At 46.4% G+C, this 18,356-nt stretch overlaps 1 protein-coding gene across 1 annotated transcript in view; it reads left to right on the forward strand.

The window, feature by feature from the left end:
• Positions 1–18,356, forward strand: part of LOC139266767 (doublecortin domain-containing protein 2) — a 233,875-nt gene that overhangs the window by 177,264 nt on the left and 38,255 nt on the right. The window contains exon 7 of the mRNA XM_070884359.1: positions 16,895–16,960. Coding sequence (XP_070740460.1) covers positions 16,895–16,960 — 66 coding nt within the window. The remainder of the gene's footprint in view (positions 1–16,894; positions 16,961–18,356) is intronic.

Below are 18,356 nucleotides of genomic sequence, written 5' to 3' on the forward strand. Positions count from 1 at the left end.
TTCTGATCAGTAAGAAACCTTTGGTGTTGTTATCAATTAGGTTAATTTAAGGGTTAAGCCTTGGCAGGAGAGCCCAGACCCATGTCATGCTCCTCCTGTGCTATGTGGGAAGTCAGGGATGCTTCCAATGTCCCTGACTAATATGTGTGCGGGAAGTGTATCCAGCTGCAGCTCCTGACAGACCACATTGTGGCATTGGAGCTACACATGGATTCACTCTGGAGCATCCGTGATGCTGAGGATGTCGTAAATAGCACATTTAGTGAGTTGGTCACACCGCAGGTAAAGGTTACACAGCCACCTAAGGAATGGGTGACCATCAAGCAGAGCAGTGGAAGGAAGGTAGTGCATGGGTCCCCTGCAGTAATCTCCCTCCAAAACAGATACACCACCTTGGGTACTGTTGGGGGAGATGGCTCATCAGGGGAAGGCAGCAGCAGCTAAGTCCATGACACCAGGGGTGGCTCTGCTGCACAGGAGGGCAGATAAAAGTGTGTGAGAGCTATAGTAATAGGAGATTCTATTGTAACGTGAATAGATAGGCGTTTCTGCGGCTGCAAACGAGACTCCAGGATGGTATGTTGCCTCCCTGGTGCAAGGGTCAAGGATGTCTTGGAGCGGCTGCAGTGCATTCTGGAGGGGGAGGGTGAACCAACGATATAGGTAAAAAATGGGATGAGGTCCTAAAAGCTGAATTTAGGGAGCTAGGAGTTAAATTAAAAAGTAGGACTTCAAAGTTAGTAATCTCAGGATTGCTACCAGTGCCACGTGCTAGTCAGAGTAGGAATTGCAGGATAGCTCAGATGAATACGTGGCTTGAGGAATGGAGCAAGGGGGAAGGATTCAAATTCCTGGGACATTGGAACTGGTTCTGGAGGAGGTGGGACCAGTACAAACCGGATGGTCTGCATCTGGGCAGGACTGGAACCGATGTCATAGGTGGAGTGTTTGCTAGTGCTGTTGGGAAGGGTTTAAACTAAAAAGGCAGGGGGATGGAAATCTATGCAGGGAGACAGAGGGAAGTAAAAAGGGGACAGAAGCAAAAGGTAGGAAGCAGAAAAGCAAGAGTGGAGGGCTGAGAAATCAAAGGCAAAAATCAAAAAGGGTCACATTACCACATAATTCTAAAAGGACAAAGTGTTAAAAAAACAAGCCTGAAGGCTCTGAGTCTCATAGCGAGGAGCATTCATAATAAGGTGGATGAATTAACTGTGCAGATAGCTGTTAACGGATATGATGTAATTGGGATTACGGAGACATGGCTCCAAGGTAACCAAGGCTGGGAATTCAATAGCCAGGGGTATTCAATATTCAGGAAGGAAAGAAGGAAAAAGAGGTGGGGTAGCGTTACTGGTTAAAGAGGAGATTAACACAATAGTAAGGAAGGACATTAGCGTGGGTGATGTAGAATCTATGGGCCCAAGTTTTGGGCCGTGCCTAAAACGGCACAGCCCGAACCTGGACACCCGTTTTTCGCTCCTCAAAGTGCGCCTAAAAAAAACTCACCTATTCTCCGGCTCCCTGCAGGCCCTCTGGAGCTGGGCGTGGCGCAGCACAAACTGGGGGGGGGCGGAGCCAGGTCCCTGCGCGCATGTGCAGTAGCTCCAGGCACCCAAAACTGTGGGAGGGGCCCGAAGCACGCACCCGAGCCCTGGCCGAATGGCCTCACTGGGGCGGCGTGGATAAGGCTCATCTCCCACCCGACCGAACCTGACCCGACTTGACTCCCGCTCCCCCCCGCCCTGGCGACCCGACTTCCGCTCCCCCCCCGACCTCCGCGACTCACCCCCACCCCAACCTCCGTGACTCTCCCTGCCCGACCTCCGCGACTCTCCCCCCCCGACCTCTGCGACTCTCCCCCCCCACGTCCGCAACTCTCCCCCCTCCCCCAAACTCCGCGACTCTCTCCCCTCCCCCAACCTCCGCGACTCACCCCCCCGACCTCCACGACTCTTCCCCCCCCCAACACCCGCGACTCACCCCCCCGACCTCCACGACCACCCCTACCTCCGCGACTCTCCCCCTCCCCCAACCTCCGCGACTCACCCCCCCGACCTCCGCGACTCTCCCCTCCCAACCTCCGCGACTCTCCCCTCCCAACCTCCGCGACTCTCCCCCGCAACCTCCGTCACTCTTCCCCCCCCTTCCAACCTCCGCGACTCATCCCCCCGACCTCCGCGACCCCCCCGACCTTCGTGACTCTCCCCCCTCCCCCAACCTCCACGACTCACCCATCCCCGACATCCGCGACTCTCCCCCCCACCTCCAACCTCCACGACTCACCCCCCGACCTCCGCGACCCCCCCCGAACTCCGCGACTCTCCCCCCAACCTCTGCGACTCTCCCCCACCCACGACCTCCGCGACCCCCCGACCTCTGCGACTCTCCCCCCCTCCCCCCGACCTCCGCGACTCTCCCCTCACCCCCCCCAACCCGACCTCCGCGACCCCCCCCCACCCCCCCGGACCCGGGACCCGAGACCCGACGCAACCTACCTGTAAATCCAGCCCGAAGTCTTGAGCCCGGCCGTTCAGCCTCCTTCTCTCCCTCCCCTCCCTCCCCTCTCCTTCCTCCCTCCCCTCTCCTTCCTCCCTCCCTCCCCTCCCCTCCCCTCTCCTTCCCACCCTCCTCTCTCCTTCCCTCTCTCCCTCCCTCCCTTCTCTCTCCTTCCCTCCCTCCCTCCCTCCTTTCTCCTACCCTCCCTCCCTCCCTCCTCTCTCCTTCCCTCCTCTCTACCACCTTCCTCTCTCATTCCCTCCCTCCCTCTCTCTCCTTCCCTCCCTCCCTCCTCCTCCCCTCCCCCCCTTCTCCTCCCCCCCTTCTCCTCCTCCTCCCCCCTCCCCCTCCCCTCTCCCCCTCCTCCCACCCTCCACCCCCCTCTACCTCCCTCCTCCTTCCTCCCCCTCACCCCCCACCCCCCCTTCTCCCCCTCCCCCACCCCCTCCCCTCGTTGTCAGAAACACACACACAGACGGACAGAGAGATAGAGACACTGACAGAGACACACGGGGGGGGGCATCCCAGCATGCTGTTGGAGGACTCCCAGTGCTGCAGTCAGTAAGTAGAAAATGTTTTATTTATTGATTTTTTAATTTTTTTTATTTTTTATTAATTTTTTTTGATTGATTTATTGGTTGATTTATTGATGTATTTATCATTTATTATTGATGATGGCTCTTTATTTGTAAAACTGAAGTGTTTAATGTTTGTAAACTTCCCTTTAAACCCCCCCTCCCCATTCCCTACGCCTGATTTGTAACCTACGCCTGATTTTCTAAGTGTAGACAGGGTTTTTCTGAGTGTACAAAAATCTACACTTACTCCATTCTAAGTTAGTTTGGAGTAAGTTTTCACTGCCTAAACTTTCAAAACGGGCCTAAGTGGCCGGACACGCCCCCTTTTGAAAAAAAAAATCTGTTCCAAACTGAAACTGTTCTAACTGACTAGAACTGGAGCAAACTAAATGCCGAGAATTGCAATTTCTAAGATACTCCATTCTAAACCAGTTGCTCCAAAAAAACAGGAGCAACTCAGGCCGAAACTTGGCCCCTATATGGGTAGAGCTGCGGAACACCAAAGGGCAGAAAACATTAGTGGGAGTTGTGTACAGACCACCAAACAGTAGTAGGGAGGTTGGGGATGGCATCAAACAGGAAATTAGGACACGTGCAATAAGGGTACAGCAGTTATCATGGGTGACTTTAATCTACATATTGATTGGGCTAAACAAATTGGTAGCAATACGTGGAGGAGGATTTCTTGGAGTTTATAAGGGATGGTTTTCTAGACCAATATGTCGAGGAACCAACTCGAGAGCAGGCCATCCTAAACTGGGTCTTGTGTAACGAGAGAGGATTAATTAGCAATCTGGTCGTGCCTTGGGGAAGAATGCCCATAACATGGTAGAATTCTTCATTAAAGTGGAGAGTGACGCAGTTAATTCAGAGACTAGGGTCCTGAACTTAAAGAAAGGAAACTTCAACGGTATGAGAGGTGAATTGGCTAGGATAGACTGGAGAATTATATTTCAAGGGTTGACGCTGGATAGGAAATGGCAGACATTTTAAATATCACATGGATGAACTACAACAATTGTGCATCCCTGTGTGGCGTAAGAATAATAAAGGGATGGTGGCTCAACCGTGGCTAACAAGGGAAATTAGGGAAAGTGTTAAATCCAAGGAAGAGGCATACAAATTGGCCAGAAAAAGCAGCAAACCTGAGGACTGGGAGAAATTTAGAATTCAGCAGAGGAGGACTAAGGATTTAATTAGGAGGGGGAAAATAGAGTATGAGAGTAAGCTTGCAGGGAACATAACAACTGAGTGCAAAAGCTTCTATAGATATGTGAAGAGAAAAAGACTAGTGAAGACTAATGTAGGTAATATAGTCAGAATCAGGGGAATTCATAATGGGGAACAAGGAACAAGGAAATGGCAGACCAATTGAACAAATACTTTGGTTCTGCCTTCACTAAGGAAGACACGAATAACCTCCCAAAAATACTAGGGAACCGAGGGTCTAGTGAGAATTGGGAACTGAGGGAAATCCTTATTAGTCAGGAAATTGTGTTAGGGAAATTGAAGGGACTGAAGGCCGATAAATCCCCAGGGCCTGATAGTCTGCGTCCCAGAGTACGTAAGGAAGTGGCCCTAGAAATAATAGATGCGTTGGTGATCATTTTCCAACATTCTATGGTCTCTGTTTCAGTTCCTATGGATTGGAGGGTATTTAATGTAACCCCACTTTTTAAAAAAGGAGGGAGAGAGAAAAAGGGCAATTATAGACCGGTTAGCCTGACATCGGTGGTGGGGAAAATGCTGGAATCAATTATTAAACATGTAATAGCAGCGCATTTGGAAAGCAGTGACAGGATTGGTCCAAGTCAGCATGGATTTTTGAAAGGGAAATCATGCTTGACAAATCTTCTGGAGTTTTTTGAGGATGTGACTAGTAGAGTGGACAAGGGAGAACCGGTGGATGTGGTATATTTGGACTTTCAAAAGCAATTGACAAGGTCCCACACAAGAGATTGGTGTGCAAAATTAAGGCACATGGTATTGAAGTGGATAGAGAACTGGTTGGCAGACAGTAAGCAAAGAGTGGGAATAAACGGGTCCTTTTCAGAATGGCAGGCAGTGACTAGTAGGGTGCCGCAGGGTTCAGTGCTGGGACCCCAGCTATTTACAATATACATTAATGATTTAGATGAAGGAATTGAATGTAATGTCTCCAAGTTTGCAGATGACACTGAGCTGGGTGTCAGTGTGAACTGTGAGGAAGATGCTAAGAGGCTCCATGGGGACTTGGACAGGTTAGGTGAGTGGGCAAATGCATGGCAGATGCAGTATAATGTGAATAAGTGTGACGTTATCCACTTTGGTGGCAAAAACAGGAAGGCAGATTATTATCTGAATGGTGACAGATTAGTAAAAGGGGAGGTGCAATGAGACCTGGGTGTCATGGTACATCAGTCATTGAAGGTAGGCATGCAGGTACAGCAGGCAGTAAAAAAAAGCAAATGGCATGCTTGCCTTCATAGCGAGGGGATTTGAGTATAGGAGCAGGGAGGTCTTACTGCAGTTGTACAGGGCCTTGGTGAGACCACACCTTGAGTAGCGTGTGCAGTTTTGGTCTCCTAATCTGAGGAAGGACATTCTTCCTATTGAGAGAGTGCAGCGAAGGTTCACCAGACTGATTCCCGGGATGGCAGGACTGACACATGAAGAAAGTATGGATTGACTAGGTTTATATTCACTGGAATTTAGAAGAATGAGAGGGGATCTCATAGAAACATATAAAATTCTGACAGGATTGGACAGGTTAGATGCAGGAAGAATGTTCCCGATGTTGGGGAAGTCCAGAACCAGGGGTCACAGTCTAAGGATAAGGGGTAAACCATTTAGGACCAAGATGAGGAGAAACTTCTCCACTTAGAGAATTGTGAACCTGTGGAATTCTCTACCACAGAGAGTTGTTGAGGCCAGTTCGTTAGATATATTCAAAAGGGAGTTACGGCTAAAGGGATCAAGGGGAATCGAGAAAAAGCAGAAATTGGGTATTGAAGTTGCATGATCAGCCATGGTGGTGCAGGCTCGAAGGGCCGAATGGCCTGCTCCTGCACCCACTTTCTATGTTTCTATGTTTCAGGCATTTCCTGGGGCGGGCATATAATGAGGTATTTGGGCCTAGTTTTGCACCCGAGCGCTAGCGCAGCGTTGCACGATGATCTCAGTGAAACTAGAAGGGCGGGGGGCGGGGGGGGGGGCGGTAAGTTTTTGCACCGCCGCAAACCATGAGCCAAGTTTGCCGACCGGGCGATGAAAGCTGGACACCAGCTGTAATGCCTAGAAACACCCTTTACCGCCCTTCCGGCACGCCAACAGTGGCATAAAAGAGCGGAAAATCTAGTCCAAGGATTTTGAATGGTCCTTTGGAAGCTCCATACTCTAAAAGCATAAGCAATGAAACAAACATTCAAACAGTAGGATAACACCCAGCAAAAGAGATTTGGGAACCAGCTGGTGAATCAAGAGCCTTCTTCAGATTGATTCCTTTTGCTGCAGTCACACAATTTTAGGGATGAAGGGAAATTGGATGGTTTTGCCATGGTGAAGATGAAAAGAAGGCACAAAAAGTGAAAGTTTCTGTGTAACATGCCCGGTGCATGACATTGACTTGATTAATATAAACAGGAGCTGCTAACAGACCATCCTCAACATTAAAAAATTCTCTTTTCTCCCCTCATCTTCAAAAGATATATGGTGGTATATAGTCCGAGGAGAGTAGAAACCATTCATCGTCAAACTGTTTTGTCACAACTATACGAGAACAGATCAGGTTTCCAATGATTATATTATATAAAAAATATGTATTAATATTGGAATATACAGGACCTGCAGAGCCCATTATGATTCATCTGTTGATTCTAAAGTGCGATAGTGCGTACACTACTGTATATCTCCGACCCCCAATCTCCCCTCATGAAATTTTGGACACTTTCTGCCTCCAAAGTCTTTCTGGATGGTTGATTCCACATATTCACTACCCTCTGTGCAAAGTAGTTGAATCTAAACTATCTGTTTACCTTCCCTTTTCTGCTCTTGAGTTTGTGTCCCCTTGTAGAATTTGTAATTATGTCAAATATCTTATTTGGGTTCACTTTATCTGTACCCCTTGGAATTTTGAATTGCTCAATAAGATTTCCCTTCAGCCGTCTTTTTTCCAGTGTAAACATTCTGGCCGGAATTTTCCTTTCCTCAGCGGGTCCAGTGTGGCCGGTGTCCATTGTGGGCCCCGACCCCGCTGCTGGCGCTCTGCCGCTGTACAAAATGAACTTACCTTCATGGGGCCTATTAAGCCTGCCCAGCGAGTTACCCGGTCAAATTAGATGGAGTGGGTGTGGTGATGTCATTCACAAAGCGTTTTAAACTGGGATCCTTAAAGGGACCCGAGCACATTAAATTTTAAGTTTAATCTAACATAGTTGAATCTTTGCTGTACAATAATATAATAAAAGTTACACATGAGTGACAAAGAAATATTTAAATAAAATTATCATTGATTAATATGACTCCATCTACAAATACAATCAAGAACATAATTTAAAAAGTACATTAATTGTGAAGTTCTTGGTGCTTTAGTCACAAATCTATAGACTGTTGTATCAGTAACTGCTACAAATAAAAGATGTATATTTTTAGGTAATACATAAAATTAAGCAGATTTTAAATGTAATTGTAAAGGGGTGGATTTACAATCTTATGCAAGTTCAAATTCCGCTGCGGAATCCCTGACAAACAATGTCAGTGTTGCTTACAATGTGTTTCTGGAATTTCTGCATATCTTCCATTGAAGTTAATAATGGACAAGTGAGAGAATCTCTGCAGAAATTCACCCTAAAGTCTCAGACTGAAAAATTAAATTAGTCATATTCAGGGGCTGAAAGCAAATTGAACCAGTGAAGTGAGTGAATCGCATGAATCCCGTGATGAGAATGAAATTGTTGCGGTTAATGACTTGACTTAATGTGTAACTGAACAATCACAGTATACTGTGAGACAAACCTGACCAGAAACAACACAAAAATGTATTTAAATGGTATGTATAATTGTTTATAGTGCAGATCAATTCACTGCAATTACTGTTCAGTTGGAAGGCAACAGCCGAGAATGTCCAGTGAAAAATTAACATTTACCTGTAGCTTTTCAAGTAGAACAGAATCACCATCAATCTGTTAGCTGATGTAATCAATTTGTTTTTATTTTGGTTTGTTTTCCATCATGTCAAGGAATCAGCTGGAGCAATGGCCATGGAACTCACGCCTCAGGCTGACAAACGTGCTTCCCGAGCTGCGTGAATCCTGTGGCCATGCAGGGAAATTTAAAAAGAAGGTGGAAAAAGGCTCTTGAGTGCCTGTAATGTACCTCATATTGATTTCAGTTGGGTTCCCTGCCACTGCCGGTTGGGTTGGCTCCACACTGATAGATTTTTTTCCCGACCCGTTGCCAGAAAAAACAACTTTACCACCCTACCCGCCACTGATTGCACCCGCTAGCACCATGGAAAATTCAGCACTCAATTCCAGTAGCGTCGCCTCATGTGATGGAAATAGAATAAGGAACTAGGGAAGGGAGTTCCTGTTGGGAGATTAACAGAATGGCTTCATTCCTGTGAATGTTAAGATGGAGAAAATTCTGCCTCATCCACAACTTGATATAAGCCTTTAGTTTTGCTCTTCTCCATTAAAAGCCCTCTCTGGCCGCGATCTCGCCAACCATGGTGAGACTAGGGCGGCTGTGGTGGGTGGTGAAGCCGCCCCTGGTTCCAGCCTGCACTGTGTGAAGAATCTTCCATTGGTGGGGCTTGTTAAATGCGCCCTGCGAGGTTCCTGGCCAATTGAAGGATGCAGGTCTGATGACGTTATTTGATGATGCGTCATCAGCTGGTTTCCTTCCAGGGACCTTGGCCACATTGATTTTGACAGTTATGCTGTCAGTGTTCTGCAACATTGACAAGCCCTGCATAAAGGTGCACGACTGCACGCAGGCTCTCCCATGACTCCTTCCAGATGCTTATGGAGGGAGACACAGCACGCATGGAGATCCTCTTCCCTTCCAATGGGTGGAAGAGACCTCCCCAGCACACCAACACAGCCTGGTTGCACATTGCACAGAAGGGCACAAGCAGGGATGTTGTCAGGAGGAGCTGGATGCAGTGGTGCAAACATTTCAGTGATCTCAGTAGATCACGAAACATTTACTGCAAAGTCACACTCAACTTCATCCTGCTGTGCCACTCATCACATCCCCATCACTCTTCCCTACCCTACTCTTGCACATCCTTACTCACACCAACTTATCTTGCACCTCCATCCATCCCTCTCTATCTACATTATCACATCCCCATCACACTAGCCACATCACACATTCACCATCCTTATCCAATCATACCAACTAACAACACACAAGGGTAGGCATTTGGGTCTTTTATCCAGTGTTCATGTAGAGTTTCTGCTAATGTGTTGTCAAACATTAAGATCTTTATTTTGAACATTGCGTTCTTGGACAGATTTGTGTGAACCTTTGGAAGTGGCTTAATGAGTTGTAATGAATGGTGAGACATAATGGTACCCCCCGCAATGGCGATGAATGTGAAAGGAATGGCTTGGTCATTGCAGGAATCATAGAATCATGGAAGATTACAGCACGGAAGGAGACCATTTCAGCCCATCGTGTCCGCACCAGCAAGCAAGAGGCTATCCAGCCTAATCCCACTTTCCAGCTCTAGGTCCGTAACCCTGCAGGTCACGGCACTTCAAGTGCACATCCAAGTACTTTTTAAATGTAGTGACGGTTTCTGCCTCTACCACCCGTTCAGGCAGTGAGTTCCAGAGCCCCACAATCCTCTGCGCAAAGAAATTTCCCTTCAAATCCCCTCTAAACCTTCTACCAATCACTTAAATTTATGCCCCCTGGTTGCTGACCCTTCTGCTAAGGAAAATAGACCCTTACTATCCACTATATATCTAGGCCCCTCATAATTTTATACACCTCAATGAAGTCTCCCCTCAGCCTCCTCTGTTCCAATCTGTCCTCGTAGCTAGGCTTCACCACTCCTGGCAACATCCTCGTAAATCTCCTCTGTACCCTCTCCAGTGCAATCACATCCTTCCTGTAATGTGGTGACCAGAACTGCACGCAGTCCTCTAACTGTGGCCTAACCAGTGTTTTATACAGTTCAAGCATAACCTACCTGCTCTTATATTCTATGTCTCGGCTAATAAAGGCTAGCATTCTGTATGCCTTCTTAACCACCTTATCCACCTGGCCTGCTACATTCAGGGAGCTGTGGACATGCACTCCCAGGTCCCTTTGTTCCTCTACACTTTTCAATGTCCGACCATTTAATGGGCTAGAACCTCCACTTCTGTGCTTATCGCCCAGAAATGGGGATTATTTCTGGCGTGGGTGTTAAAAAAGGGTTTTCTGATCGCCGGCTTCTCACCCATTCTCAAAAAACCTAGTTTCCATTTTTGAAAATGGGTGTTACCGTGAGCGGTATCAAATAGGCGGTAGCATAAAATGTTTTTGACCTTCTGCCGTAAAGTGTGGCCGTGCTCGACAAAGCTCGATTCCCGCGAGTCAGGAGGTCAAGGGTCATCATGACATGCACAGAAGAGGAGACAAAGAGAGAGGGAGCTCAGAGGAATTGAAAGCGTGTGTGGCTGTGGTGTGTGCTTGTCTGGCTGTTGTGGGAGGCACGAGGGAGATCCACCAGTAGCAAAAAGCCTACTAAGCACCAAGAACATAGTTGGCACCGAGTTTTTGTCCAACAAATAAGATATAACATGGAAGGGATGGAGGAGGCCCTGGAGCTAGTAGCTAGGAACACTGGTTGGCAGAGGGCTGCCAGTGGTCCCGAAACGTGGCACTGCACCCCAAGGTGCCGCACCCCCATTGCCAACCACACGAGAGCCAGCAGCAACATCTTGCTTCTGGCTCAGAGCACGTTCCCACCTTGGGACTGTCCTCTCCCGTATCCATCCAAGCAGCGCTTTGGCTGTCAACCCCCCCCCCCCCCACAATGAAGCATCGCCTGAGGACCTCCTCGGCCAACCAGCTTAGAATCAGGAGGGGAAGAGGAAGGGATAGAGGTGGGGAGGAGAAGCGGGAGGATGGGAGGGGTGGGGGGAAAGGGTTGGTTTATATAGAAATACTGATGATTTCAGACTAATGTTTGGCTTAAATGTTTTTTATTTAACAAAAACTTGTAGCACATTGGCTCAGTTGGCTGCACCTTTACACGCTGGTGAATCCTTAACATCAAAGGGTATAATCACAATTAATCAACTTAAACTTTAACTGTCACCAAGGTGATGCCCACCTTTGATGTATGATCTGCACACCCAGCAGTGTGTCAGCCTTGTAAATAACACCAACGTTTTTTCAGGCAAAGTGATCATTGATGAGCTCCTGACGTAAGGCTCTTGCAGCTATCATGGCACCATGGGCCCTTTCATGCGGTCTACAGGGGGGCAGCGGCATGGCTTCAGCATCAGCCTGATTGTCTGGGCCGAAGTCAGCATCCACCTCCTCGTCCTCCTCTTCCTCTGGTGAGGTGGACTGTCAGACTCATCAGGCAATTCTTGTACCCTCCTAATAGCCAAGTTGTGTAGCATGGAGCAGACCACCACGAATTGAGCTATCTGCTCAGGGTGGTATTGGAGCTCGCCTCCTGAGTGGTCCAGCATCTGAAGCGCTGCTTCAGCACTCCAATGGTTTTCTCCACAATATTCGAGTTGCTCTATGGCTCTCATTGTATCGCCTCTTGGCCTCGGTGTGGGTGTCACGCAGGGAGGTCATCAGCCAGGTGGCGAGGCCATATCCTTTGTCACCAAGCATCCAGCATTGACCTTGTGGCTCATTGTTAAACAAATCAGATGCAGTGCTCTCACGCAGGATGTGAGCATCATGGATGCGGCCCGGAAATTGAGCATTCACTGCCAGTATAATTTGCTGGTGGTCGACAACCAGTTGGACATTCAGGGAGTGGAATCCCTTACGGTTCCTGAAAACCTCAGCGCCCTGAAAAGGTGCCCGCATCGCGATGTGCGTACAGTCTATTACTCCCTGCACTTTGGAGAAGTTTGCAATTCTGGAGAATCCTAGAGCCCTCTCACTCTGAGCCTCCCTCGTTATAGGGAAGCTGACCAAGTCCCTCCTGCATGCGTACAGGGCTTCAGTGACATGTCTAATGCAGCGATGTGTGGCATGCTGAGAAAGTCTGCAAATGTTGCCAGCTGTGGTCTGAAAAGAACCCGATGCATAGAACGACAGTGCCGTGGTGACTGTGACCTCGATGGACAGTGCAGTACTGATGGTGCTGGCAGGTTCAGATCTGCCCTTATCAGCTGACATACCTCAGTGATAACCTCTTTGTGGAAGTGCAGTCTCCGAAGACAGGTGGTGTCGGGCAAGTCGAGGTAAGAATGCTTCTCCCTGTACTTGCGTGGGGTGTAACGTTTGGGTCTCCTCATCTGTCTGTCACTTCTTCCATTGGGCTCATAATGCAGTGGAGCGTTCCTTCGGCGATGTCGAGTCTGCTGCATGTATTTGGTCACCAAGAGATGGTGAGAAAGGACAGGCCCCATTGCAGTAGCTCTCTGTTTTCCACTGATTGCTCACAAACAAGGAATGTCCCGACAACACACCTCTTTAATTCCAGTCGGTCACAGTTTGGTTCAAGATGTTTTTACAGATGTTCACATCAACTCCAACGACCTGCAGAGTACATCCAAACTCCGCCGAGGTTGAAGCACAGCAGCCTTTTAAAGGATGCAACATGGGATTGATAACATGGCGTCCATAACGCTGTGATTCATTCCGGTCAGTTCCATTTTTTGTGGGCGTTATTTTGGGCAAGCGATATTATGGGCGATATGTGTGCGAGGTGGTGAAATTGACGATGGGCGATCTCCATAGCCGCTAGTTTGGGTAAATATGCTCTTTACGACAAAGAACAGTGGGCGGGCGTTAATATTGAATCTCGGCGTTAATTCCGTGCAGAAAGTAACGCTGGCCGATATTATGGGCGTTGAATTCGCCCATTCTGCTGATTCCGTCCAAAAAAAGTGGGCGGGCAGTAATATTTTTTCTCGCCATTAAGCACATGGGGAAAGTAAAGCTCGGCGATAAGTTTCTGAAAAATGCCCGTCAGTTTTCATTTTGTGCCAAAATGGGTGATATATGGGCGTTATACGTCACTTCAGCAGTAAAATGGGCGTTAAGTGGGTGTTAAACATGCAAAAAATGTGGAGGTTCTAGCCCAATGTGTATTCCCTTTCCTTGTTAGCCCTCCCCAAATGCATTACCTCACACTTGTCTGGATTAAATTCAATTTGGCACTGTTCTGCCCACCTGACCAGTTGATTGATATCTTCCTGCAGTCCGCAGCTTTCTTCTTCATTATCAACCACACAGCCGATTTTTGTATCATTTGCAAACTTCTTAATCATACCCGCTATATTCAAGTCTAGATCATTAATGTACAGCATAAAAAGCAAGGGACCTAGTACTGAGCCCTGCGGAACCCCACTGGAAACATCCTCCCAGTCACAAAAACAACCGTCAACCATTACCTTTATGGTGCCTTATGGTGCTGGTGTGGGGTTGTACCAACCTGGTGCATCATGTGGCAGCCAGGGTGTACAGCATCAAGTGAAGTAAATTTGGCCATAGTGAGGCCATCCCTGGCATTCCGGGCAGCAATGTGGTTGGGTGCAGATGCCCTGTGTACTGTGCAGCATCAGGTGATTGTGAAGAAGGTTGGTGTTGTTGTTGGTGATGCTGGTGTGTTTCGTGATGTTGGTGCTGGGGCTGATCGTGTTAGGATTCTGAGGACCAAGGTGAGATTTTTCCTGGGCTGCTGGAATAGATGGCAGCTGAAGTTGAGATGATAGAAGTGATCTGTGAATGGTGAGAGTGGTTGCTCCAAGGAGGTGACACTGGATAGGGAGTTCACTGCAGACATTTCCAAACTGCATACAGCTCAAAAGTGTTTTACAGATCCTGAAGCCTTTAGCCTCTGAGATTGGAAAGTGAACAGCTGTGAAATGGTATATTTTATACCACTTCTGCAGCTGTCAACTAGTCAAAGCAAAGGAGAGTCACTGAGAACCCAACACACTTATCTGACGTGACGCGCATGCGAAGGGAAGCTGCTGAAAAAGTTGGCAAAATTACCTGGTGAAATTATTTTTAAATACCTCCACATTACCTCTTAATGATGTTAATTGGCTGGCCCGTCGCTTGGTGTCAGGTCTGTGAACAGCAGCCAGACCCGGCACTTTGGAAACTAACAAGGAGACGAGTTCAGAGTGGGATCCCAGCCCTGCTGTCAATCTCTGCCATTTTGACAGTGGGCAGGTCTCCAAACCCGCAGTCGCAGGGCTGGTAAGATTCCAGCCTTTGTGTCTACTCTATCAAAACTGTCATGATTTTAAAGACCTCTATTAGGTCACCCCTCAGCCTTCTCTTTTCAAGAGAAAAGAGACTCAGCCTATTCATCCTTTCCTGATAGATTCACCCTTGCATTTATGTTATAACATGGACTTAATGCACATTAAAGCTCTTGCTATTCTGCATCAACTTTGTGTCACAACCCTGACCCTCAGAAGAGAACCAGGATGATATTTCCATTTCCCCTAATCCTCATGGCTTCTCTGAGCAAAACTAATATTTAATTCGAATTAATGTTGAGGTTTGGTTAGCTTTGTGTTGTGAACTTGCACCTACTTGCTCATTTAGCAATCTTACTGCTAACAGGCAATGGAGATTTTCATCCAATTTAGAACTGGAGATTCCAAACTCAGTGGTCATTTTTGCTCTGACAACTTAAAAAGCATGATTCCTTCAAGGGATGTGTATGTCTATAGAATTTTCTACAATAAAGGAAACCTTTGAATGGTTAGCTTATTAATAAGCAGTGGCGTTACTTAAGATTTTAATATTTGGCTATCACTAGATGTGTTAAACATTTCCTTTTTTTTGGGACAACTATTAACATTTACTGTTGTGTGCTAAGGGAAGATCTTCCTCAAAAGGAGAAAGGTGATTGAGGAGTTTTTTCTCTTAATTGTCTGGAAAGGTTTACCTTGAATTTGGTTAATTTATTCTGAGAAAGGAGCACTGAGCAATTTGTCTGACTACAGGTGAAGTCTGCTATGTTGTATCGGAGGCTGAACCTACTATAAATAACTTTATTTAGTAACACTGGCAGTCGGTTTGTAAGCAGCAGTACTAAGCATGTGAAGTACAATATGATGGTAAATAGCTGTAGACAGATACTGGAACAAAAGACAGATGTGCAAGATTCTCCTCTTTGGGGTGGGGTAACGGCAGAGTGTGATTTACGCCCACCTCTCTGACTATGCCCAAATCCTGTCCCCTTTCCCTGGGTCGGGGGGGGGTGAAGGTCACTGGATATGTACAGTGGGCTCCTGGCAGAATTCCCACTGCCAAGATGGAGCCTGTCTGTGCCTGGCCACACATTCCCCAGTGGTGCTGCAGTGGGCTCACAAGTGTGGCACCAGAAAAGGCGTCTGGGCATTTAAAGGGTCTGATGGTCCCCCAATTACACGCTTCGTGTAGCCTTCCCAGGGCCATCCCAGGAAACAACAGTTACTGGAGCAGGTGGGAGAGAAATGGACTGGGGATCTGGGCCCGCCGGCATTTACATGTCATGTGTGTGGAATGGAGGGGGTGGTATTCCCTTTGGGGCTGGGGGGAAGGAGGGAGGTTGAGATTGGGGCAGTGAGGTGGTGAGGTGTTGGTATACCTCACTGCCTGATTTTGCCTCATTCGCTGCCACTATCCTGCCCCATTTCAGCTGGGAATGCAGAGTGGAATCTAACTTAATGTGTACATGCATTTTTTTTGCCTGTAAGACCTTTTATAAAAATCAAGAAACCCGCAATATGTACTGACAGCTTAAGCTGAATAACATAAATAAAGCTCCTGTTTGAGCACCAGAGGCTCTGGAGAGACTTGCCTCTTGTTACGCGTGGTATCTTCTAGCGTAGACATTATTTGTTCTGCGAGGTATCTTCTAGCGTAGACATTATTTGTGGATTGCGTGCATTTTGTTCGAAAAGGTATCGTAACACATCCACTTTAAGCACGCCAGAATATTCAGTTTCTGGATCTTTTCATACTGGATAGCATTTTAAGAAAAAACAGCTGGGTTCTTGATTCTTAATTGAAAGCAGTCCATATTGATGTATGGATGAGAAATGTCACTTGACTATGCTTTAACAATAACAGCAAACATGTTTAATTTGACTGGGTGATTTAGCTATTGGCTACCTTGACAATGCAACTCTAATAGCTGATGTAAAGAAGCCTCATGGCTTTGCAGGTCCCTTAAAGATTTCCTGTTCCTGTGTTAACAGTGTCTGCAACCCCTCCTTGTGACCTGTACACTTTGGGATTATTTCACCAGTTGTGCAAGGGATAGTTTAAGTTAAGTCTCTGTTTCATATTTTGTCACTGTTTTGGGGTATAAGTTAATCTAGAAAACCACATGTAATGACACTACATTAAATTTTGAAGATGCAAATAACTTTACTGCATTATATGTTCAACAGAGGAAGAGAACATTGCTAATGATTTTAAAGGGATAATATTGGGCCTTTAGTCCTTGCTTCTGAATAGAAACAAAGTATATCTATGAGATTCTGTAGCCTATGGAAATCAGCGATGTCCCTTTTAGTTTTGGAATAATGCAATAATTTTAATTTTCTGCTTTGTCCTTTAGGACTTGCATGTTCCCTGTCCCAAAGTTTAGGCCTGTAACGCCGCTAGATTGCCATTAATTTGAATTTTTGTTTTCTCAGTTTGAGCTACATCACATATCCCATGGAGGATCAAGTGATTCTGGATTGTTGTCCTCTCCCCAACAGGTAAACTGGTTGTTGCCCACCAGTGGATTCGTTTGGAAAACTACAGTCCCACTTTTAGCCCTCATTATATAAGTACTGTACGAACATTGTACATTTATGGGATAGAAGGTGCTGTGTGCTAGAAGTCTGGGATTGAAACATTTGCCAGTAGCGTAAAATGAGTCGCCAAACCCTTTTACACCCCATCCAATTTTATTTTTCATTAAAGTCAATGATGTAGACCAATTTCACTACCTTAATGTATTCGCTACATTAATGACTCTTTCTAATCTGACACACTTTCATTTTGATTATTGATTATTGTTTGGCATTGACTCATTGACATTATCTTCATGGACAAGCTTGAGATGATGAAAATGTTGGCAATTCCTTAAAAAAAATGTTTTCTTTCTACAATTCCTTTCAAATACCTCTTAATTTTTCTGCTAACATGTGGAGCCTTACAGGGTGAAATTCGACAAATGCTGAATGTGTTTGTATAAAATTTCTTCCTCTGCTACTTTACTGGAGTCATGAATGGGTCAGACAACAGAATGTCACACAAAATGTTAAGCATTTGCACGCTAATGCCACACAGCATGATTTTGTTCACTTTGATGCAGAACCAACAGTCCAGAATAAGTTGGGTAAAGATTCAAATTTGTGCGGGGGGGTGGGGGGTGGGGGGGAAATTGGTCTGCGGCAGTAGTGTGAAATGGGCTCACAACGAGCCAGCAGCCCATTTTAAACAGTGCCAGATTTTATTTTCTATTGACTTCAATGGAAGTGTGTATGGAAGAATTTAAAACAGGCTCCAATCCACCCGGAGCCAGATTCGTGCTACTGATGCCAACCAACTTCACTCCGAAAGAGACACAGGCAGGAATCTTATAATTCCCTTCATGTAAAATGTTGTTTTCCTTTAGTCAGTGACAGATCAAGTTGGTTCGACTTTGAAGAAGCATTAATTAAACCAATTGTTGTTCATGGTAAATTTGTTTAGGGACTGTGATATCTTCTGTACGACCTCACAAACACACAGGCTTTAAGATGGCTGATAACTTCAGGAACCTGTCAGGTGACCTGTTCCCTCTTTATTGTTGTAAACAGCAATGGCTGCATTACCACAGTTGTCCACTGGATGGCGGTATATATATTACACTTCTCCTTCCTTAATGAAGAAGTAATTATTACAAACAACCATCATACATAACTTGCATGGTTATACATAACAAAGGATATGGACTTATTTTGCCATATTTACAAATCAAATGTAACCACTTATTTTCTGTTTTAAAGAGAATACCTTCACTCTCAAACAGAACTTCCCAAACATGGTGTCGAACTTAGACTCATGCTAGGGGGGTCCTGAGGAAAGTTTTCCTCCAAGGGATGATGCCCTTGATTTACATTTGAA

The sequence above is a fragment of the Pristiophorus japonicus genome, chromosome 7 (assembly GCF_044704955.1).
Source record: "Pristiophorus japonicus isolate sPriJap1 chromosome 7, sPriJap1.hap1, whole genome shotgun sequence".
Lineage (NCBI taxonomy): Eukaryota > Metazoa > Chordata > Chondrichthyes > Pristiophoridae > Pristiophorus > Pristiophorus japonicus.